Source organism: Sitodiplosis mosellana, unplaced genomic scaffold (genome assembly GCF_009176505.1).
Source record: "Sitodiplosis mosellana isolate CC-2019 unplaced genomic scaffold, AAFC_SMos_1.0 Smas_scaffold_3, whole genome shotgun sequence".
NCBI lineage: Eukaryota > Metazoa > Arthropoda > Insecta > Diptera > Cecidomyiidae > Sitodiplosis > Sitodiplosis mosellana.
In genome coordinates, this window is record NW_022595246.1 from 3,836,220 (window position 1) to 3,861,173 (window position 24,954).

The window sequence follows — 24,954 nt, forward strand, 5'->3', positions numbered from 1 at the left end:
TTATCCGAAATGAAAAAAACAACAACATCAAGCGGATAAAAATAGCATGGAAAAAAAACCGTTCAATTTGCCATATTTATTTCGTCATAAATGGACGCGCTTGTATCTCACTTGATGTATATTCGTGACAGCAGTTTCGAATGCATTCACAACAAATCTCGCTTATTTATTGGTTAATTCATCGAGAAAAATTTACGGTGTTTTTTTCTTCTTTCAGTTCGAAAATTCATTTAATAAATAAATATATGGTGTTTCACGGTCCATGTACATTTCGGTATGTGTATATAATTTTCATTGCGAATAGCAAACCTCAAAATATCACTCAATTCAATTTATATTGCGTTGGTGAGCACTCGGTTCCATTGCATCCAAAGTGCATTCACATTCGCATTTTGCCGTAAATGTTTTATTCACTTCGATTTCGATATTAAACGATAGAACTCAATAAATAAATTGAAATATGGCTCATGTTTTAATAATACAAAAGGAGCGGTGATTTGATATTATGCGTTTTTCGACCAAAACTATGCGCTAATAGAGAGCATAATTATGAGCGCGGGCGCCTCTGCCATAGCGAAAAGTTTCCAATTTCCAAATACTTTAGGGATTAAAATGAAGACATAGAGAGAGAGCGAACGGAATTTCGAATCGGGAAAACTTATGGAAACAGATCAAAATATGGCAGAAAGACGACGATTCGAATTCATATCAAAAGGTTTGAAATAAAGGAAAACAAAAAAAAACATACACACCAAAAACTTCCTCCTTGTGGCTTTGGCTGTTGTTTGTTTGCGGTTTCTCATCGTCGTCTTTTCACCCGAATATCACAATGCAAACAATCACGAAATAGGATACAGATTGTTGCGAAAGCAAAACTTGACAATATGGGCTGGTGCAATCAACACGAATCGCATTCCGTCGTTCATTTATTATATCGTTCTCGGCTCTCTATCTTTCACACACACACTTTCGCCGCCTCATCTCATATGCTTCGAAAATATGCGGCGCACACTTGAATTCTCTCCATTGTTTACTCTAATTGATATGTTTTGCATTGCATGCAACAAACAATTAATTACGAACGAAAATTTCACCGTTCGAATAACAATGGAAGTTTGTGTGATTTCTTTATTCTTCTTCATTTTGCTGTTTTTGGCTTTTATTGAAGAAAAATGTTTTTTTTTTATTTTTCTTCTCAATTATATTTCAAACTTGTTTAAATTTTCTTAGTCATTTTTTCTAAGAAAAGCATTGCTCAAATTTGGAAGAAGTTCAAAAAATGCAACTTTGTCGAGCGAAATCAAGAGGCTAGATCGATGAGCGGTTTACAAATGATCCTCAATGGACTCGGCTGCTTCAAATGAAACCGTTCTTCTTCTGTTCTCCTCTCATAAGAGCCAATAACTTGCGATTCGTTTCGCATTTACGTCAATTAATTTTTATACATATTCCAAGGCGATATCCGTTCAGAGAGAGAGAGAGAGAGAGAGAGTCCATCACTCTGCCCGTGCAGCCATCGCGCGCTGGAGGATGAAAATGAAGCATTTGCCCATAAAAAAGGAAGAGAGAAGCAAAGTCATAAATCACAAATATACAATTTTAATGTTTATTTTCAATAAAATTGTGCTTCTTCTTGGGCTTTCGCTTCAACTCGCCAAAAAAAAACAACATTTTCCGCCACACAAACGAATGTTTAATGCCTCTATTTTGAGCATGGGTCGTAAAATCGACATTGAAATAATGCGTTTTTATTGTTTCATCTTTGTTCCAAATGCACAACAAAGTCACAGGCTAAAGCCTAATTAAATCCATTCAGCGGGCTGGTCGAAAATTGCAAACGGAAAAAGACTTTTTTCTCTTCTTTTTTTCTGTGTGTGTGTTTGGCTGCAAGACCATTGCCTTTCATGCACCTTTTACACGAAGCATAAATCATTTGGGTGATGTTACATTTGCGGTAACATTGGTCTATGATCTCGGTATGCTGTGCCAAGAATTGTCAACGTGTTTCAAAAACAATAAACACTGGTAATGGTTTACGAATTGCCATTGGACCGAAAATGTAAATCGCATCTTCACATCAAAAAAGGGCTTAGACATTTTTTGTCTGCATGCACACACTGAATAAATATGAAATATTTGCGGTTAGCGAAAAAAAAGAAGGGAAAAATAAATAAAATGAATGCAACTAGAGCACACAGGAAATGATACACTCGCAAACCCTTCATCGTTGTGCGCATGGTTTCAATTTCAGCGTTTTCTGGCCGCTTTTCACGCTAGTTGCGCGTCTAATGTTCATGCCGTTCGCTCTTTTGTCTTCTCTCAATAACTCAATTCGCCGCGCGATCGCATACAAAAGCCAATATTGATTGATGCCCATTAAAGCGAAGAAGAGAGCGAGAAAAAAGCGACGACGACGACTACGACTACGACGACGACGAGTGTATATGAATTTTGTTTGAAGGATTTATTACTGTAAATTTAACACCTAATAATAATAAAAAGGTGAACATTAAAGAAATTACATCTCGTCGCTTTTTTCATTCGTCTCTAGTTGTTTTTGTTTGGTTCGTTTCGGCTTTCGCCAGATGTACGTTAGCTAAGTGATACACCTTCCATTAATTAAAGGCATCACCGAAGAGTATGGCTTTTGTTTCTGTGCAAAGAATAAAAAGAAGCGCTCGAAAAAAAAATGGATCAACTGAGAAATGATTCGAAATGATGAAAGAAACAAACATCCATCCATCCATCCATACCCACACTGTCTATTTTACACTCTCGTTCACCGTAATTGCATTCAATTAATTTCAACATTGTAATAAAAGAAGGGGCTGAATAAAAAAGGGCATCACTCATGAAATACCCATTTATATTGTTATTATTTTTTTTGGTAATAGGTCTTGTTTTTGTACTCCATCCCGGAAAAAAACAACTATGCGATTGTTGTTTTTCATAAATGATTCGACCACAAATTCGTGCCGCAGTTTATAAATGATGAATGCCATTTTCGACAGAGAAAAAAACATCCAATCTTGGAATTCGTTGACCTACTTCATGATTGATCTATATACAAATCGAACAATTCACAAACATCGTTTCAATATATGTGAAAAGAATTTGTTAAAAGTAACGGGAACTCCTTTGAATCGTTAGAGGAGTTCAACGAAAGCATTAAAAATGTTCAAATGGAAAATAATTTGCTTGGTATATTTCATCGTATTTTGGCTTCAAAGGAGCGATTCTATGATAAAAGAAGTTGTGTGATCTATGTTAGCTACTCCATGTTATTGTTCAATGTTAATAGTCATAACCCCTTAATACCGACTATAAAAAGACAATGGGTTAATAGGTCCAAATCGCTGAATTCTATGGCCGGTACCTTTGAATCGCAATCACCGACTATTCCTTTGAAGGAGATTAATATCTCACCAGCCACCACTGAACATTATTAGAATCATTAAATGTGAGTCACTCTCAATCGTTTTTTTTTTAAGATTTAAATGAGAATTTCTACGCATAAAAAATTCTCTCCTTTCATATTGTCCGTGAGCCTTTACGTCTCCATTCAAATGAGATTAATATATTCGTAAATACCATTTACTCAACCCCATTTCTCTGTCGGTCGCATTTTTTCACGTTCAAAACATGTCATTATATTGAAGAGAAGCAGTAACTGCAAACGTTTATCATCTATCGATAAAATGAGTGACTGCCGCTACTGGTCACACAGTACTCGCTTCTGCTGGGCACAAGCAAAGTATTTGCACGTGAACGGCATATGTGGTTTTCGGTCGGTTAATTTTAAGTAAATAAACGTAAGCGGCTTACGAGGATTTTCATGCATATAAGATGCCTTGCCGCTTTGTGAATAGGATATTTTCACGATAATACCATCGCATTTTACTATTTGCAAACAAATTTAACATTTATCTTTGCCAACACGTGGACAAACTTTGGCGATAGCGATCTATAAACATGAACTTTGGATATTTGAACATTTCAACGTTTTTTTTTTTTTTCATTTTGAAAGTAGTTGACGGCTTTTATTACGTAAACAATGAATTCTAGTGAAGTTTTGACTTTTAACGTAAAATCTTTTTAAAAACAAATATTTTTCCTTACTAGGACGTTAATACACACCTTCAATTTTGTTGTTTTTATCCTGAATTTTCTACAGGAAAGAGTTTCTCAGTAACAATAACCATATCGACAAGCCCACCGCAAGTAGCCACATACACCAAGGCGATCAAAGTAACAGTGGATGGCCCACGTGAACCACGCTCCAAAACATGTAAGTATCTTTCACTATGCTGTTGCACCCTTTTGGCTATAAACGTCATTTTCTCCTTTGTTATTGTTCCATATCACAATCGGTTTGGTTGCTTCATTCCAAATATAAACCGAAATAATCAAACGGTCAATGCCGAAATCCATCGGAGATAAGAGGTAAAGAGTGACAAGCAGAGAAAGTTGAAAATCATCTGATTACAGGCCACGGTGTGCAGCGGCTGACAAATGCACGACAGTTTGAAACGGAGCGTTAGTCCATTTACAGGTTCTTGGCATGACGCCTTACAGCTCACCCAAATCAATTAAGTAGTTTGCATGTCGTGTCTAAATCACAGTCACGCAATGCCAAGCGTTCCACATGTGATGTAATGCTTGCTGCATTTCGGTGTATTTGATTCATTCACAGAATGTGTAAAGGAAGAGATGGAAGTGTACATGTATCCTTTGTAAAGAATTTCACTCACACCTCTCAAATCACATGCCAGACACTTTCAATTTTCTAACCATTTCTAAGCTTTACAATCCCACAGCTTGAATACCAAAATTTAACTCGGAAATGTATTTAGATAAAACTAAATAGTATCCAAATAGTTGCTACTCAATATATCTATGCATCTTGGTTAGTCGGAAAAACCGAGATTAATGCTAATTATTCTGGTTTCTCATTACTTTCTCACCAGAAAATGAAAAAAATTTCATCGCGGCTGATAAGATTTGGTCGACTGTATGACATGTGTAGCAAAGGATTTAGTTGGATTCAATATTTTATTGTTATCAATGAGTAAAGTCAAAGAAAGAGAGAAATAAACTACAAAAAACCAAACAGAAAGAAAAAAAACACTGAAATGAAAAAACCTCAAAATCGTCTGATAGTTAAATGATGTATTGCTATAATCTTGCAATGTCTTCCGCCTTTTCGATGTGAACATTTCTCGTTCAATGTTTATTTTCAATTAAATTACAATTTGCACACAATTCATTGTTAATTCCTTTATCAGTAGCAGAGATTTGGTGACATTGTAAAAAAAAAAATCGGATGATTTCATTTGTGAAACGGCAGAAAAACGGAACAAATCTATTTGTTACATTGGCTGCCTTATTTATATCTAGAATCATATGCCAAGTACCTTCGATAAGAACAAGCCTCTTGCTTTTTTTTCTCGTCGAATTTATCGTGGGAATGCTTTATTTTCTCATTACATGGATGTGATAAGCATTGCTTGAGAATTAAAATAATGGAATTTTTCATATTATTATTATGATTTTTTTGTTGTTGTTGACGATTATTATTATTATGAATATGATACATGTTCCAACGAGTCTGTGCATGCGAATTTGTGTGCTTTCGATATTTTTGCTTCCGACATGCCAGAAATTATCTCGAAATATAAACACAACAACATTAACGAAGCAAGTGAAATTGGTTGAGTGAACCATATGCTGTGAGTCGAACGTAATTATTTGCATACGCAAAATGCAGTGAAGTCTCTGAGCTCTGCCAAAAAATGACTCTGTTTGTATGTCTAATGCGAATGTCCGTCATAAATGTGATACGAAAATGTTGCACACGAATGAAATTATACATTAATGCTACTGGCGCGTGTGCGGCACCATTTTTTCTGACACAACAGTTGGCTTGATATTTATGTGTACTCTCAGTTTCAGGTAATAATTCATAATTTGATATGCTATACTGTTGAGCTTTCTTTTCTCTTAAAAAAAAGAATTTTGTTGCAATTGTGCCCATCATTATATTGACCAGTCTGTTGATGTTTAGTATGGTCATTTCGGCAAGGGCAATAATAACCTATGGAATCGACCGAGTATCGACTCAAATTTAACGAGTGTCAATTTTACATTCAAATCGAACAATCGAACGTTGATGTATGAGTTTGAGAGCTAAAATTAAAATCGAATGCCAGAATTGCTTCTGTGCAAATTGTTGACTGTTGAACTGAAGAAGCATGAAACGAAAACAATTCAAATCGCGAAGGATTTTTTGTTGTTCACGTCGTAAGTTTTATTTCGTTGGCGTCGAATCAAATTAGTTTTGTCGCCAATTTCAAATTCCGCCCCCAGATTTTCGTTCATTGATTTTCTATGCAAATCGCTCGGGCCAATCAATCGGGAGACCTTTTCACATTGAGAACCCACCCACAGATTTTATGTCTTTTTACTGTTTCCGAAAAATACTCATCAAAACTGGAATTTTATGCGATGACATTCTTTTTGCGCTCATTCCACCGTCTTCTACCTTGAATCATTTATGAAGCATCGTCGACTGTTTAATAGCCCTTTATTATCTCATACCAATGGCGACATCGAGTTTGTTTGCATATTTTTTTCTCTCGTTCATATTTCGGCCATTTAACATAAAAACAGCGCTCAACCCGAAATTAACCAGCTAATTTGTTATGTTTATAAAAAATAGTGGCCAGTAAGCCACTGTGAGAGCTCGCTACACGTCCGTGGTTAAAATTTAATTTATTGAACCGGAAATGCTGGCATTTTTGACAACGAAAATTGTGGCTGATTATTCATTTAACATATCAACATGCATAATCGACCATTCACTATTTGTTCGAGTGCTGAACTGGTTTGTTTGATTCGGATTGAAAGGATCCACCGAAAATGTGTGATTGTTCGACGACTGAAAATCAATCGAAAATTGGTGCTGTGATTTTAAATGTAGTAAAACAAAATGATTCATGATAATGATGGGGTTGAATCAGAAATCCAATCTCAATCGAAAAACAAAGCGTTCTCTACGTGAACGGGTTTCCACTGTGTGTTACGCACAATTTTTGGCATGAATCACACGACGACAACGATGATGATGATGATGATGACGATGACGATGACGCCGATCAATTAATCATGTTCCCAAAATGATGAGGCGATGAGTCTTTTATTAAAATCAAGTGGGTGTCTCACGTGGGATCCGATTAGCAAATCGAAAAATACTGAAATAATTCCTTTGTTCATTTCCGGAGAATGGCCCGATTTTCTAAATAATAATGAATTGAAATTGCTTCGAAAACTAGTAGCTTCGATTGGGCCAATACCCGGCCGAAGCCGGTGCAATCGAAAATGAATTTCCGTAAAAGTAAAATGGGCATTATGCGATTGAGATGGAAACGAACTAGATTGTTGAACAAATGCGAATTACAAAGAGAAATTGAGCAATGACCGGATGTCGGTGTCGGATGAGTTTTCTGATGATTGTGACACATATATATATATATATAAAATGTATAAACCGGTTGCATATGGCAATGAGAGTGCACACCGAAATTGTTTTACGTTCGTTATATTGCAACATTAACTCTTTCGGCAGAGTGCATACAAAACGATGACTTGTTCATTTGACATATGCTAATGCATTACCAAAATATACGAGCACCTTTCTCACTCACTCACTCACTCTCTCGCTGTCGGTGCGTGCGTGTGTATGTGTCATGCAATGCGTGTTGTGTCATTGGGAAAAAAGACACTCGGACAGCAACGTTATCATTAGCCCAAGCTACACACTAAATTACTTGCATAGTTGAATTGCTACGGAATCGAATCGCCAAAAATCACAATGTTTTTAATCATTATCTCGAATGTCATGTGCAACATGACAAATCAAATGAAAAAGTCTCTCTCGTTCGCTTGCTCTTTCCCTGAACGTCGCTCCACATTTTGCACCAAGCTACAGAACCGAACCGAATAGCCCATTTGCCTGTTCAAAACACGTGCATTCCGATTGAAATCGCATAGTTTTTCGTTCTATTCGAAATGTTAAAACCGGTGATTGTGTCATCCTTTTGACTCAAATAAATGATACAAAATCTCGTATTCTTGCTCGTTCTCTTTCACGTAAATCCACATGTACTATGAAATGAATCGTTCGAATGTCGTTCGGCTGGCTGAATGGGATTGCATGGGTTCATAGATAGTGCGAGTGACCATTTGACTTTTCAATTTCGAACAGCAGCATCGCAATGCGTAGCGCCGATAGACAAGATGAATGCAATTGTAAATGCAAGACCCGGTAAATGTGAAACGCATTAAATTATAATGTATCGTTGCTCGACATTCGCATGCTGTTCGGCAACAGCATCATTCGAGCGTTCACAAAAACTCCTCCGCACAAGAATGATTTGAAGGTGTTATTGGGATATTCGGAGAGCGGTGTGGGCATGGTGGTGATGCAGCAATACAATATTGCTGCAATTATGGTTAGCTTTTTGATTTCTAACTCGGTGGCTGAATACGCCGAAAATAAACATTTTGTTACGAGATGCGGCTCGACTCTTTTTCCATTTTACATCGTACACCCGAATGATAATCTCGAACAAATTGTAATGACGAACAATACAGAAAAAACAGCAACGAACGGCAATTCGTCACCTGAATGTGTGTGTGTGTGTGTGCAGTGCAACACAACGACGAAATAGTTTCCACATTCGATTCGATTTGGTCGATGCTATTTTTGGTTTTGTGCGGTGTTCAGGACGAAATTCTTTGCGTTTGGTGTGAATCGAATGGGCTACCGGCGACCGCAAAAACATGAGTGAAAATACGGAATCTCATCTCATGAACAACGTTATAGCATAATCATTTCCTGTCCGGATAATGAGTTAATTCCGTCTGCACAATTGCGTCTACATGCAAGCCTCTCATTCCTCTCTGCCTCCATCTTCCTCTCCATCTCTCGCTCACTCTTTCCAATGATTAGAAAATTTTCAAAACCAAAAATTCATTACAGTGGTTTGGACATTTCAAATTGTTACCAATTCGCTTGTGCTCGTGTTACAAATGCACATTTGTCGACGAGTTTTTTTTTCTCTGCTCCGCACACACACACACACACACACACACACACACAGTTCGGTGTCCTTTGCATTTTGATATGTCAGCTCTTTAAACAGGGACACATAGTTATTAGCCAGCGGTAGGATTTGTTGGCCAAAATGGCAACAAAATGATTTACTACATTCACTCACATGTACATATGATTCAGAACTAAACGAAAGAGAGTGAGAGCGAGAGCGAGAGCGAGAGCGAGAGCGAGAGCGAGAGAGAGAAAAAAACCAAAACTACAACTCGGTACACATGCCCGAACTAACCACAGAAAAATGATAACAAAATTATCCAAAGCCAACATTAGCAGTGAAAAATTCATATTTTCCATACACATTACACACAAAAGCACGCGCTCGCTTAACTTTGGATTTTATTAATCTAATCTATTATTTTTCGAAGCCGCAAATTGACTGCAAAATGTATTAAGCGCTTCCGTTTTTGACGTTGCCTCATTTAAATTTTTCAAACAAAAATATGGTTTTAACCACATTCGTATCGATTTCCATCATTATATCAGGCCCGAACACCACCCATCCGTTCCGTGCGCTCGGTATCGGTCAACGACCATTTTTGGACTCATCATTCTCCAGCCACTTACGTGATTTGGAATCGTTCCGAAGGAAGGCACCGGCCATCACATCCATTCAAGCTTCCAACACAAATACCGTTCACTCAACAACAAATGGTCTCATCAGCTCCGATTGCCAAGGCTACAAACCCAACGCTCCACAAATTCAAGGTAAGCAACTGTTACAATTATTTCGCTGTCAACTCTACTTTCCTTCAACATTGAAGCAGCAATATTTGCTTTGACGAAAACGAAACATTCCATTGAGAATTTATTTACTCGAAAACAATGTCACAAAAATGATTAATTTAACGGAATGACATCAAACATATTGCAAAATTGTCAAACTTTATGCTTAATTAAGGATATATGTAAGACTTCCTAATTGATTTTTCTCTGAATCTCATTTATTATGAATTCGAGGCGAATATTCCTTGTATGGCACAGGGATAAATCTCAAATCATCCAACAAGCTAATTTTCGCTACGTGCATTAATGAGCCGGCAGCGTCATGCATGCCATCGAAAGTATGTCACAGCAAGTTTTTGTACCTTGTTTGATAGACATTCAATGGATGTTACACTGAATCTAAGATGTAACAAACGAAATCAAAGGGGAGAGAGTTCATATCATAAATAGCACATCGAGTTTCTCTTGGCAACACAAACACATAGTTCAATTAATTATCTTCTCGATTGAAATTGATTTATTTTTAGATGGAAAATATTTAATTAGCTGTCAGAATTTTGATGAAAAATTAAGGAAAAAAAATGTTGAAAAGATAAAAAAAATGGATTAAACAAAAGCAAAGAACAAAACAACCAAATCAGTTTAGTCAACGAAAATGTGTGCTTTGTGATTTGTGACTTCCTGTTGCTTTGGGAAACGTTCAACAAAACTCGGTGTATTTTACGCACTTTATGAATTTTATTACTTCTTTTTGCACAAGTTGAACTGATGCTGAAGAGCTGAATCCATGCGATTGAGTTGTTTTCTCGCATTCTTGATGCAAAGCCAGAGCGCACGCTTTGGAAATTATGAATTGTTTAATGAACAAAGCCATTGAGGAACGAAGAACGTTTGTCATATTTATGTTGCGTGTAAATATCTTCATGCGGTTTGGGGCTTAAATGTAACCGTTAGGCTCAATATTCTCTCTTTCTGTGCAATTGTTTTTATTTTTTGCTCGCTCAATAATAGAATTAGCCATGCTGCGTCTGAAATAGATATTTTTGAACCGAGAGAGGAAGGGAGAGAGAGACAGAGATTTGCAATAAGTTTTTGCGGCCAAAAGATGTATCTCGATGACAGTTATTGAATTACATGAATTGTTTTTTTCTGTTCATCTCAACGACCATTGTGAATGGATTGTTCTTTTTTTCGTTCATGTCGTTTCGCAATTGGTTCGATGTACTTCATTAAAATCTCGCAGCTGAAGTTCATTAAAGTGAACACGCCGTGTGCATTAAATTGATCTAAAAACTCTTGCGATCAAATTCCAATTTATACGTGCTCTCAATCTTTCAAGCCATCATTGTTCTTGTCAGACTAGAGACGCGCAATGATCAAATTCAATGCAAGAAAGAAGAAAAAAAACGTTGTAATGGCTCAGTATCGAGGTGCAATCGATACTTGATAATGATAATTCCTATTGGTATGGAAATGAGAACGAAGAATTATTGTCTGGCCTTTTTTGCGCTTCGTTTCAATCAACTGACTTTACCAGTGAAATAGCAAAGCGTCCAATATTATTTTACCGATAGCTTTTCGCCAGTGCGCCCAACAAACACTCTTATCCATTTGTAAAAGGTAGAGAAAAAAGATTTCAATTTATTTCTTACGCTTGATTTGATCTGCTTCTGCACATTTTATTCATTACATTTTCTTTGCAGGGCGCGAATGTTGCGCTATTTCTAATACAAAAAGCGAGAAAAATGGTTAGATGGAATCTAACTAGCAGATACTATTGGTTTGTAACAAAAAAAACCTTAAACCGAAACCAAAATTTGAGAAAAAAAAACTGTGATAAAAATGTCGACAAAATCGTAGTTTCATGCAATACTCAAACCAAAAAATTGTAAAACCTCTAGAGCATTTCTCTGATAAAATGTTTTGCTGAGGTCATGCTCACTTCGGTCAAAAAGTGAAAAAGTCAGGCTTCAAGAAGTGCATTCGTTCAAGGGTCGTCTTTAAATTGAATCTCCTTTAACATGGACGCACGTTTGCATCGGACGAATTCCTCGAATTGATTTCGTTTTTATGAATGAAATATAGCAACGTTTCGATTGGTTTCTTCAAGAAATAATCATTTCGATTTCTCTTGTAAATTATGATTGATCCCGATCGATCCAATTACAAAAGTGTTCGTTAGCGTGCATACGAGTACGTGTTAATTTCATCAGCATCGAACTAAACGAATTTATTTTTTACGTAAACATATTTTATGCTTGCACCATCGACGGCATAGCGTCCTTTGCCAGTGGCAACACACACACACACTTCTCTTCGGGCTATGTGCACGTGTTTGCCGCATCGAAACATGAAAACAACAAATTGCGAATGCAAATCATCAATCGGAACCAATCAAAGAATGGCATAATAAGAACAACAGTTGCTGCTCGTTATTGATTGTGCGCGAAATCGTTTTACACTCTGCATAATTTGCGTTTTATATTGAATTTAGTCAGCGTAAGCATTTTTACAATTTCAATTATTGCCAGTATAAAGCGAATATGAAATTTGTTCGTTGGTCAAAAGTCTCGTGTATCTTTTCAAGTGTAGATTTTATTTCTGTTGGAATCAATGAGTTACCGACACTAATTATTCCAAAAGTAAGAGTTTCAATCGATCGAATTGATCTCAAGATGCAATTACTTCTGACGATGATGGAAAATTGCGCCTTCCGAATGCAAAATTTAGCATTCGAAATTTGATGTGTTTACGCAACCATGCGAAAGAGAAAAAAGCCGGTGTTTATTGCTCATTTCATTCGACATTGGCACATTGGATTCCTTAAGTTTCGGTCATTCGGTTGCATTCCACTTAAAAATCAACGCCGAACAATCAATTCGCTTGGCTTAGGTCATACAACCGGATTTATTTGCGCTTAACTTTTGAACGACACGCTTTCGACGGCTAAGGAAATTATTCACTGTCGATTTATTATTAAAGCCCAATCAAACATTCATTAAATTGATGAAAATGTTGTGAAATGACTACGTCACTTATACAAAATAGCAGTCAGCTCCTTGATCCTGAGATCTGATAAATCAACACCAGCTAAGCGAAACCACATTCGTGGCTACCGGAGTGTTATTGATCCCATTTTTAATTAAAACACAATCAATTTAATCGAGCGATAACAACTGTTTCCATATTGTACTAATTAGCGTCTTCATTAATTACTTGTCATTTATTGGTGAAAACCCCCTCATTTGTTTACAAATTTCTTTTCGCAAAGCAAATTCTTGACGCAAATCGTACGAAAAAGAAGGATTTTAAACGCGTGAGAATTCCCATTCCTTAATTTTGATTTTTTTTCTGTGTGCGGAAAAAATTGCGTGTCGAAAAATACACAAAAATACTTTCTTCGAAGAAAAAACTGCACAAAAGCAGTGTTTACGCTTGGGATTGAGGTGATTATATGAATTTTGTTGTCGAATTTCTCTACAGCCTACTGTTAAATATCTCCTTTGAATTGAAGCAAGGTAAGAAATGTTGGGTAAAATGATACAAATCAGTAGAAATAGTCGGAAATTTTACCTGTGTGAATTTTCGCACCTTCGCCAACAAAACTTGGCGACCCACTTCAAAATTCAATCATCTGGCATAATAATATTTTGACACTTGCGTCAATTCCATCGATCAAAACATAGTCGGGAAATCGATTGATATCATAGCAACATTGTGAATAGGCTTTTGTGCAGCCCAATCTGTTTTGGGCTGTTGTTTGTGGCTCAAAAATGCGATTGATGCCTTTCATGTTGATCTCTATAATTATGTTAAATTAACTGCGCCTATTACATGTATCAAGCGTATTGAATACGGTAGATAACACAGTGGCCGCGTGTTGTATGGCTTTTGTTAGCTAAATTTGGGAATTAACCGAACGAAACGAAACAGAGGAGGGAATTAAAAGAGCTGTTTCGGCAAGAAGAGGCACGAACGCATATCGGCACACAATCATTGTTGTTGGTATCGTTTTCAGCGTCAACAAATACAAAGTATCTTGGCCAAATTTTACATTCCTTAAGTGAATATGCGGAGATTCATCTTCAATTTCACTCAATTATATAGTATATTTTGTTCTTCGTGCCTATTCACTCGCTCGGCACTCGGAACAAAAAGAAGCGCAACAGAAAAAATTAACTGGCAGACTTTTCTTCCTTCAAACCAATCAATTACGTGTACGATTTCACATAATGTTTGCTCGATTCGGCCGAGAGAAAAGTATTTATTGAGCCGATGAACTCTTCAGCTCAATTGTTATGCGTATAATTGCCATCTATTGTTATAGCCTATGCACAGCGTGTTGCATTCTTAGCATTTTGCATGCCTTTTTTTTCCTTCCAACGTCACGCACCTTTTTCTATCCTTGATGTTGTGTGTACATATGGTTTGGGTGTGTTTTTCGCTATCGGCACCGAATTCGTGTGCGCTAACCACTTCAGGTCATTTTTGTGAAGAAGAAGATGAATAAAAAAAACGCAACGCACAGTTGCATTGCCCAATTCAACGTCACTACAATTTCTTCTGTTTTTCACAGCCGAATATCATTTTTGACTTCCCGATTGCAGAATATTTCGTCTTTTTGTTTTGTTACATTACTGAGCTCTGGGGAATTCGGTTTCGGCTTATTGACGGAGAATAAATTCGGTTCTGTTTTGGTAATCGAAGGCCAAATTGCTGTGGTATTGTTCCGTTAGTATGCGGTTAATGGCATATGGTATTTGTCTTGAAATCTAACAGAACCGAAACGAAAATTGCCGCCGATGAAATTCCGTTATTCCTTTTGTACCATCAGGTCAAACATCCGAACCCATTGACATGCACTAATTAATTCCAGGAATGATCAATCGCTATTATTTTTATTATTTTTTCGATCGAACTTCAGAACTTTGACATCTCAAACATGCTCATCGTTTTTGAGGGAGTTTTCAGAGCAAGCTTATATGCATCGGATAGAGGAAATAAAACCAAACATTTAAAAAACGTAGAAATAATGAAAATTGTCTTTTTCATGGAGGTTTTGCTCAATGTTGCCTATTTTGATTATTAGTAACACTCTGCGGAAGGCCCTTCTGTTTAAATTTTCCCTTCCTTTTCGATTCTAATACTTTCTCAAAGTCAATTTTTCATTAAATAATTCCTTGTGTGGTCTTATATTGAGTCAAATATCAAAGACAAACAAGGTGAAGACATCTTCGGATTTTTTTTTTCTAATTTTCTCATTTTTCTTCAAATATTCGAAAAACAAACAAAACTTGACGAAAGATCATATGCCGTTGATAAATGACTAATGCATTTGTAATTGAGGAGTAGCCGAAAAGTAGTTAATGGCTGCAGTTTATCAATGTATTGTTTCATTTCAAATCGAAATTTAGTCATTTTCTCTTGCATCATTAGAACGAAATGATTCTCAATCTCCTTTTTCAAATTCTAATTAATCACCCACCAAATGATTGTTCCCATCAAAGTGGTCAAGCGACAAAGACGAAACGAATCGATTCATTTCCTGTGTGATTCTTTCATATTCCAAAAAATATTTTTTTTTGTGAAATTCTGAAAAATCTTAACTGGAATGATACTCTTTTATTGCTAAAAATAACAAGAAACGAATTAACGAATTTTTATCTGTCCCGAGAACTGATCGAAAAATGATCATGATTTTTTTTTATGATAGTGTCGAGATATATTCAAAGAAATCCATGCCTTCCATTGGATCGAATAACGAAAGAAGAAGTTGAGACGATGCGCAAATTGTGAATTCTCTTGAAATGTGATTGAATATAAATGCGCGTTAGTCGTTGGTTCCTTAGTCAGGTAGAAAAAAAGATGCAAAGAAACAGCGCATCTTTTTCGCTCTCTGCACAAGGTCCTGAGAATTTGAATACGGATATAAATTAGTTGCTGATGTTCACAGGAAAGGCGGGCTGCTGCCGCCGAAAAAGGAAACGAGAATTTAGAATTTCAACTGGAATCAAAACAAAACCAAAGTGCTCCTATGTAGAGCAGTGTGTTCCCTTTAAATAACCTCACTAAGTGACACTGAAAAATGCGGTGGTGGTGTGTGTGTGTGTGTGTGTTTTGGTGCAAATTCGGTTAGCCGCAACATTCTTCCATACATACAAACATTTTCCCGGTCGATTGGTAGTATATCCAGAAGCGCATTGCCAACACAAATTTTCACACTCTCTCTCTGTCTCACTGTCTCGCTTTGGGTTTTTGCGTTTTATTAGATTGTTATAAGAAAATCGCTACCGCACGAACCAAAAACCTCGAAACGAAACCAAAAGTCGTGGCCGAATAACACACAAAACCAATCCGCAGCCGACGAAAAAAAAGCAACAACGAAATAACACTTTAATTTAAGTTAATATTGTCAGTTTACATAAATTGCGGTTTATACACTGATCGACAAATTGACCGGGCGGTGTGTGTGTGTGTGTGTTTGTATGTGCTGAGAGCGAGAGTAAGTGAAACGAGAGCGAAATGCGTTAACAAATGATGATGCTAATCGATTTGATGGTCGATCTGTGTGTCCATATAACGTCTTTCATGCTGAGCCCCTTTTTCTCTGTGAATATGACTCTTTCTGCACTCAAATGTGTGTGCATCTCTCGAATTCCCTGTCAGAGCCGCCTCATTGCATAATGACGTTTTACACGGGTCGAAGTTGTCTACGGTCGGTTCTGTTTGTGTGTATACGTTTGTGTGGTCGCCGCTTTTCGAATGCATCGACACATCAAACTAGATTGATTTCAATCCATTTATCATTCTGCCGCCGATTGGCCAACCAAAAAATGAAACTCAATCAAAATCCACACACAACAAAAACAACAACAGCAAAAGCAAACGTATTCGACGACGAGTTGAAGAATTTCCGGTAGTGACCATACACACATACAATTTGTGTCTTCATTTTACCTTTCATCATATTCTCGTTGAAAAAAATACATAAACAAACAGACGAAGCGAAAAAAAATGAATAGTAAAAAGTGGGTTTTGTTCGTTGACAAAGAAAACACTATCGAAAATGAAGCGCCATGCATTTAAAGCGACGGAGAAACCAAACGACAGTTTTTTATGTATTTTTTTAGAAAAATTGTAGATGTTTAGAATGAAATAATGGCACAATTTTTGCACAAATTTATTCAAATGAAGTCAACAAATTAAAGAGTAGGAAGAAAAAGAAACATTTCGGAGTCGCGGAGAGTGTAAGACATTGAGCGAATTGTGTGAGAAACGGCGGAATTCATATTTTACACACCATCAAATGAAATAAAACCTGTTTACGAGTCATCATCGTCAGTGTTTTTATCAGCTATCATATATTATATAGTTACTCAGATTGTTAAACAGCTGGACAGACGACTGACTCGTTCATTCATGATTTTGAAAGGCCCGCGAGTAGTTTTTTTTTCGTTGCTTGCTTCTTTCGACCAGATAGACGAATTTATGAACTTTTGTGAGCTGTGTTTCACGGTAAAAACACTTTGCGTCACTCTTGACTGTCGTATGACAGCGCATCAAAATGTTACAAATTGAATCGATTCAGCGAATTGCTGGTTGTATTCGTTGAAACAAAGCCAGACTATCAATCGATAGGAAATTACGGACGAGTCTATTTGGGAATTTTAACTCTAGTTATCAATTTGCTATTGAAAAGAAGTTCCCTCCATTTGTCGCACATGCTTGAAATTCCATTAATTATTTAGCGAATAATTTATCGTTTCGAGTAATAACTTAATTTTGACGGTGCATTATTGCCGGTATATTAAATTGTTAATGGCCAATTGTGAACTGAGTTGTTGCACAAGCGATAGCCAATTGAGGCGATGGGTGGGCTATTGCAAAGTTTGCACTGCGAACCAAATATTTATATGAGAATTAGCATATGGTGAAATATGGCTCAATTATTGGGCTGCGAAAATAAGTGTATGTTTGAAGAGTCCTATGCATATATCGATGTCCAGTCATTTGGGCACTCTCTATCTCTAACTCCTTTCCAAACAATGGCCCATTGTTCACCAACCGACCAACATAACATTCCACTTAATCAAAAAGAGACATTGAACGTGATGTGCAGCGCAGAGCGCTGACACCAAATCGCCTTGGATTTCAATTCGATCGGTAATTTTAGATCAAAGTGCCGTCTCTCGTTGACTTGATTTTTCGGGCTATAACAAGACGTTCCTCGTCTCCGATTTGAATGTTAAACAAGTTTGAAAGAAATCAATCGTAGAGGGAAATAAAGCAGAAACAACAAAAAACCCATGCGCTGACTCATCACCGGTTCAAAATTTGGATGGTCAAAAAAAAGCTTTTACACACGTATGTAAATTAGAAATCGACTAAATTCGGTTCAATACCTGATTTTTGAATTGGAAATTGATAACATTGCGGATAAGGCTATTGTTCTCTGTGTGACAAATGAAACCACTTAATCATCGAAATGATTTTCTTGCCGCCGATATTTTGGGTTTTTTCTCAATCGAAATATATTGGTCAAGGTTGTGTCTTTGACACTGTGAGCTCAACCAGATTGCAATTATTACACCTCAATCAAATGGAAAACAATGCAGCCGCTGATTATTTTTAGCGGATGAAAAAATGAAAAAAAAATCTAATTAATTCTAATCCCAATTAAGGTTCGTTTTTATTGGGTTTGAATCAATTCAATGTTCTGCGGATCGCTGATCACTCTATGCTCGCATAAATTTGCTCATTCCTAATGAATTTTATTACTCGCTGTTTTATTTTTCCTTACTGTTGCACACCATACATTTTTTCGTCTCTCTATGCAACAAAGCCACTTCTTGTTCCCGTTCAGCTTGAGTTTAACACCAATATTAATTTCATGGCAATAAATCTGTGAAGCGTTAATAATTATGAGCAGAAAATTTGATATGTCACTAAGAAGCAAGAGCGATATTAACGACACACAGCGCGCACAAGAAATGAGAAAAAAAAACAAGAATAATAAATGAGTTTATTGCTGACTTTTTTTTTATTCATATTATAATAGTAGAGGTCCAGAGTAAGTGAAAAAAGCAGCTCGAACGTGTAATGTTTTTGACATTGTTTGTGCTGCAGCTGCACAGCTTAAGTTACTTTGTTCGTTTCAATGGAATATGGTTTTTTTTTTCTTGGCTAATTGAGTTATGGTACTAACTATCATATTATATTGTTGTTTCATTTTATTCGCTCGTTGAAGTCAATCATATCAGATTTACTCTGCAACTGATTTCTGGCTGAACCCATCTTAGAAGTGTGTGCAATTTTTTTGCCTCTTGACTATATTTAAAATTCAAGCCTTCTTTCCTGTACGCCAGAGATAGAGCTCTATCAGTTGTGCCGCAGTTCCTCGATGCATTTATTTCAATTGTCTTTTACCATGCTTCACTTCAAAACATATATCGATTACAAGCATCGATTCGGAAAATGCGGACTGCGTTTTCATCACACACACACACAAAGCCATATGAATTCAAATAAAAAGTTATTCATTGTGAAATCGATCGATGCAAGAGAAAAATGATCGTGTTCTTCTTTGTTCGTTCGGCTTTAACGTTCACCTTTTTACGGTATACGGCGGCAATATTAAGTGTCAATCTCGAAAATCGAATCCATCGCACATTTTAATGCTACAGTTATTCATGTATGAAATGATATATATCTTTTAGCTTACGAAACACATTCACAACCCATTTTTTGTTGGATTTATGCCGGTTCTATCTAACGTCATCAATCGATGGCGTGTGATGACTGTTTTATGTCTCATCGCGGCTTCGATTCATATCGCATTCGATCGAATCATTTCGATTCAGTGGAAATTGTGACATTTTTTTTCTATTGGATGGAGATTTTAGTATGGACAAACTTACTAATTGTATTGAATAAATAAATGAAATTCAGAATCAACACAATTTCTTAATATTTGCAAAAACGCTTTCGAAAAATAAACTACTGAAGAATGTTTTAAATTAATTTGTGAACCGTTGCTTAATTGCAGAAAACAATTTGATGGGTGCGGCTGAATGGACTGGTTATACAAATGCACCGACTTACACACCGTATTCAACAAATGCCGCACTGCCACAGCCGGCAACAACCACAGCTTCATCGTATGGATATGACTCAAATGCTGGAATGATCGACCACCACTCGAATTTCCATATTCCAACAGGTAATTTGGGAGAAAATCCGTTTTTTATGTAATATTTTGTTGCTATTTGAATTGCTTTTTCTTGTTGTTTAACTTTCAAACTTCTAAATGAAAGCTTAAAAATCTTTAATTAAAACGAAAGATAATTCAAAAAGTCATGATTTGAAATAAAGTCAAATGACTTTAAGTCATTTTTCAAAAGTATTTTTATATATTCCAAGTCTTGTGACATTTTTTTCTAAAACATCGTTATCTTCCTCTTTTTGTTCGACAGTTATTTCCGAGATGCAGTCTATTTACTCTCCCGAATATCATTCGTCGAACCACTTAACGCCGGTTGTGAATTCGACATCGTTGATCCCATCGTCGGGCAACAGTCCGACCAATACAATTTCAAACAATTCGGGTTGCTTGACTAAATTCAACGACATCGATGCCTTAAACTCGAGCTATCCGACGTATAACAATTGGTCAAATGGTTACAACAACTATCAGTATGCTGCTCCAACAGCTGCTGCGGCCGCAACCATCCAAACACCTACACAAACCCAATATCCACCGGCGCCACAAGTTCCACATGCCGCACCGGCCATGCTCATCTATCCGCAAGTTTACTCGACGGTAAACCAAAATCAGATCCATTTACATTTGCACGGCACCGACAAGATCGAGCAGTACTTGAACACAAATGAGAATGGTCTGAGCCTAAGCTCTGGCCGCAATACAAGCGCCGAGATTGGATTGAGTGGCCCAACGGGAAATCAAAATGTGATAATGGAAAATGATGAAACCGACGGCCATCACCACCGAAACGAACACCAAACAAGCAATCGCGACGAAGAAGTCGGCGATCCGAGCAGCGTTTGGCGACCGTATTGAATACACAACTATTTTAGACATAATTTTTAAACATTAAACTTTAGATAATGGATGTAAGGTTCTTGTTGTTAGTTGAAGAAAAAAAAGCATACAAAAAGTGTGTGTTTCAATATTCTGGAACGGAAGACAAATATGGAAAAATCCACATCACAAAAGCTTCTCAATTTATACATTTTCTTTTCTTTCTTCAATTATTTTTAGCTACAATTTACAAAAGAGAATCACAAAATACGCGACATCATACAATTAAAACGTAATAAAATCTAAGGCGAACAATGGATTTAGAATAATTATTGTGGAATAAGGAGTGAAGACTTGCAAAGCTATTAAATTATCAATACAATTGTTATACGTTTAAGTTCAATTTCATTTATTTTATCGTTCATTTCGCATTTGCATTTACTACATGTAGTTAAAACTTGAAATATTAACTCTTTTTTTCTCTAATTTATGACATTCTTGGCGATCTTTGTATACATCTCTTGTTTGTAAATACATTTCAAATAAAGAAAAACTTTTCTCTTTCGTGTAATTGAATGCAAGGGTTTCATTTTATATCGCATCAGTTTTATGTGCATACCGTCGTTTTGGTTGTAATTGCATTTCATTGGTGAGCGTTTATACTTTCTATCGTCTATCTCTGTTTTGCCTCGACCGAACTGATGCGATTGAGGCGAGGCATTTGCGCTGTTACTCTTTTTCGGTGACATTAAATGGAGGGAAAATTGAATAGTTTATGGCTAAATGACACCACAAAAGCATATTTTATAACACTATCTAGCTACTAGTTTTGAGCATTTTGCTTTGAAAATCAATCGTTTAACGTGAAAATGCATAGGCTTCAACGATTATTCTCCTATCGGTTGTGGTTCAGCAAAATTTGCTCGCATCTTAGTAAGACTTTAACTGAATTATTATGTCAGTGACATCTATCTGTCAAATTTTAAGCTTCTTTCAACACTTTTCAAGCTTGTTCCAACATTTTATTCAGTATTTTGCATCATTTGATTGAAAATGGCAAAAAATCGACAGACAAAGTACTATTGAAACGAAAATAAATGAAAATGTGTGCAAAAATCATATTTATATTCCAAAATCAGTTGAAAAATCCAATTTTCATCGCAAAATAGTGATTTTCATTGAAAATTCAAACGACCGACCGAAAGCTAAAAGTTCCACCGCAAAAGATGCGACCAGTCTGAAGTTGCAGCTTCCGCATTGACTTTGACACTTCACTTTCATTATTTTTATTGTGCGTGTTAAATCGTATTCCAGAGAAATTGCAAACACAAAGAGAGAAAATAACATAAAATTATATTTCAAATTGATTCCTCGCGAATTGCAAACAATTGAACGATGACTACTGCCGCTCGTCCAACATTCGATCCAGCTCGGGGTGGTTCCGGAAGAGGTGAAAAGGATTTAAGTGCCCTTTCGAAGCAATATTCCAGCCGTGATTTGCCAGGCCATACCAAACTCAAATACAGGTAAAATGTCCACTCATTAATTTTTCAACAATTTTTTTTTTTATTTTCCATATTTATATTGCAAAATTCATTTATTTTTCTTCGATTAAATAGAGAGCATGGCCAAGGAACATCAGAAGAGCTCCGCCAACGTGATTTCCGTAAAGAATTGGAAGACCGTGAAGCCAAATCAAGTGGCAGTAGCAGTAAATCCATTCCAGCTGGTGTTCGTCGTGCAATCGAAGCTTCAGCACCGTCTAAGAAACCAAAATTGGATCATGTTTCAGCCGCAAATTTAGATCAAGACGATCCGATCGACGAGGACTCTTCGTCATCCGATGATGATTCGGACGATGACACCGCCGCATTGCTCGAAGAATTGAACAAAATCAAACGCGAACGTGCCCAAGAAGCGGAGAAAAAGGATTTGGAGAAGAAACAAGAAGATGAACGAATTCGAATGGAAAACATTCTGTCGGGCAATCCACTGTTGAATTACTCAAGCGGTAAGGCTGTCACAGCAGACATGAAGGTTAAACGTCGTTGGGATGATGACGTTGTGTTCAAGAATTGCGCTCGTACTGAACCCGATAAAAAAGGACCAGCCTTTGTTAATGATTCGCTTCGCTCTGAATTTCACAAAAAATTCATGGAAAAGTACATTAAGTAATTTCGTTTGGATTAAGACACTGAAGAAAATGGTTTTTTTTATGTTAGGCTTGAATCCAACTTGTAATAATATCGTATCATTCAAAGACTACACCCTGATTTAAATAAATGTAAACAAAATAAAGTATATTATCGATACCACGAGAGAGAATGAATTTGTTTTTGATTTTATCTTGGTAGTTTTAATCAATTTTATGAAATTCATCGATAGTAAATCCAGCCGAAATGGCGCCTGTTCAAAAATAAGATTTGCTTTGCTTTGATTTGGTGTCATAGATGTGAAAAGACTCGATTTTCATTTTGTAAATACATATTTTATTTATCTGTTAAATGGCAAATCTGGTTTTTGCTTTGTGAATACTTTGATGAATGATCCTACAATGGATTTGAAATATTCGATCGCTCTTGATTTTGAATTTATGGATATCGTGCATTCATATCCCTTCTAAGTCGCTCTTGAAGTCGCCAGTTGGATTGCCATTTACTTTCCAATTTGACCAAATAGCCACAATCTTGGTTGCCCAAGGCCCCTGATTAAAAATTCAATATGCGTTACTGATTGATATTCATAAGGATAAAAGATAGAGTGATTTAAGTCTTACTTGCGTTCGCTAAAATGATTCTGTGCTGCATAAGTTGTCTTAGTAGCAAATTATACCATCCTTTTGATGCTGAAAACACACGCGAATAAATGTTTTAGATTTTTTGTTATTCCGTTCCAATAAAAAGTCTCTTACCAATTTTCAATTCATTACTCTCATCGGGATCCGGGTCAACACTGAACTTATCGATGTATTCGTTTTGTGCGGTGATCGCCTGCCTCATATTTGCCAAAAACATTTTACTCGATGCAATTAAATAATTGTCGCTGTTCGGCATGTGGAGCAAAAGTGATGTGCGTGCATCGTTCATATGATACATTGCATGCTCAAGGTAAGCCTTTGAGTCTGAAAGCGGATATATCGAATTTTCTTAATTTAATCTGAATCATTTATACACAATCATACACACAAAAATATAAAATATTTACCAATCTCCACATGCAATATTTCCTTTTTTATATCCTTTATATCCATTTCTGCAAACTTTTCTTCTATTCGACGAATATACGAAAATGCGAAATTGATAAAATATGAATAAATGGGACAAAACAAAACAAAACAAAACAAAACAAAACAAAACAAATGATGAACGAATTCATACCGACTACCCATGGGTTCCCCGAAAGTAAATGATGATTGGACATATTTCGAGGCAGTAATTATGCACATACAATGCTAACAACAATTCTAAAAATATGCAAACTTGATTTTCAATAAAATTTATTTCTTTTTTTTCTTTCCGGAAGACGGAATTATCTATTTTTGCCTACGTTAATCAGATGTGAATGAAAACATTCAAAAGCGTTCAAGCATCAACACACTAATGACATAAAAAATCTAGCACTAGTGACGTTCGCGCTGTCATTTCAATTCATCAACAGCCAACTTCATGTATATGGGAGGTTTTTGGTTGAATATTCAAATGAGAGCGCTACAATTAATTTGGAATCTGATTCAAATCAAAGCAAAATTGAATCATCTGAAACGAAAAAAATGCAAATAAAAACTACCAATTGTGTTTGCTCTATCGATTTTGTTCACATTTATTTTTATCGCTTGAAATGCCACATAAGATTGGTTTTACTTAATTGTTTTGTAATTTCATTGTCATTAAATTAAAAATAATACATGTTGATATGCATTTGCTATACCGATTATAATATATTGATTTCAAAAATTCCGAAAATTGAGATTAATTGTTGGTCAAAAAGCAAAATTGCTATTTTCTGTTTTTAAAGGTCTAAA

At 36.2% G+C, this 24,954-nt stretch overlaps 3 protein-coding genes across 5 annotated transcripts in view; 2 read left to right on the forward strand and 1 right to left on the reverse strand.

Annotated features, from left to right (window-relative positions):
- LOC129566186 (protein lozenge) overlaps positions 1-21,509 on the forward strand; it is a 27,509-nt gene extending 6,000 nt beyond the window's left edge. Inside the window, exons 4-7 of the mRNA XM_055441894.1 lie at positions 4,175-4,288; positions 9,656-9,877; positions 19,941-20,114; positions 20,368-21,509. Of these exons, the coding sequence (XP_055297869.1) occupies positions 4,175-4,288; positions 9,656-9,877; positions 19,941-20,114; positions 20,368-20,972 (1,115 nt within the window). The 3' untranslated portion in view covers positions 20,973-21,509. The remainder of the gene's footprint in view (positions 1-4,174; positions 4,289-9,655; positions 9,878-19,940; positions 20,115-20,367) is intronic.
- A 694-nt stretch (positions 21,510-22,203) lies between these two features.
- On the forward strand, positions 22,204-23,258 carry LOC129566187 (protein CWC15 homolog). The gene is made up of 2 exons (XM_055441895.1): positions 22,204-22,459; positions 22,553-23,258. The coding sequence occupies exons 1-2, from the start codon at positions 22,329-22,331 to the stop codon at positions 23,106-23,108; spliced, it is 687 nt and encodes a 228-aa protein (XP_055297870.1). The 5' UTR covers positions 22,204-22,328; the 3' UTR covers positions 23,109-23,258.
- A 180-nt stretch (positions 23,259-23,438) lies between these two features.
- LOC129566188 (uncharacterized) lies at positions 23,439-24,522 on the reverse strand. 3 transcript variants are annotated; one of them, XM_055441898.1, is made up of 6 exons: positions 24,480-24,522; positions 24,311-24,411; positions 24,138-24,200; positions 23,845-24,054; positions 23,710-23,778; positions 23,439-23,637 (listed from the first exon to the last, which is right to left on the reverse strand). In XM_055441898.1, exons 2-6 carry the CDS (start codon positions 24,351-24,353, stop codon positions 23,525-23,527), a joined length of 498 nt encoding a protein of 165 aa, XP_055297873.1. In that variant the 5' UTR covers positions 24,354-24,411; positions 24,480-24,522; the 3' UTR covers positions 23,439-23,524. The 3 variants fall into 3 exon arrangements, with proteins under 3 accessions (XP_055297873.1, XP_055297872.1, XP_055297871.1); XM_055441897.1 differs by having other exon boundaries at positions 24,311-24,396; positions 24,480-24,521; XM_055441896.1 differs by having other exon boundaries at positions 24,311-24,515.
- Between the last annotated feature and the right edge of the window lie 432 nt (positions 24,523-24,954).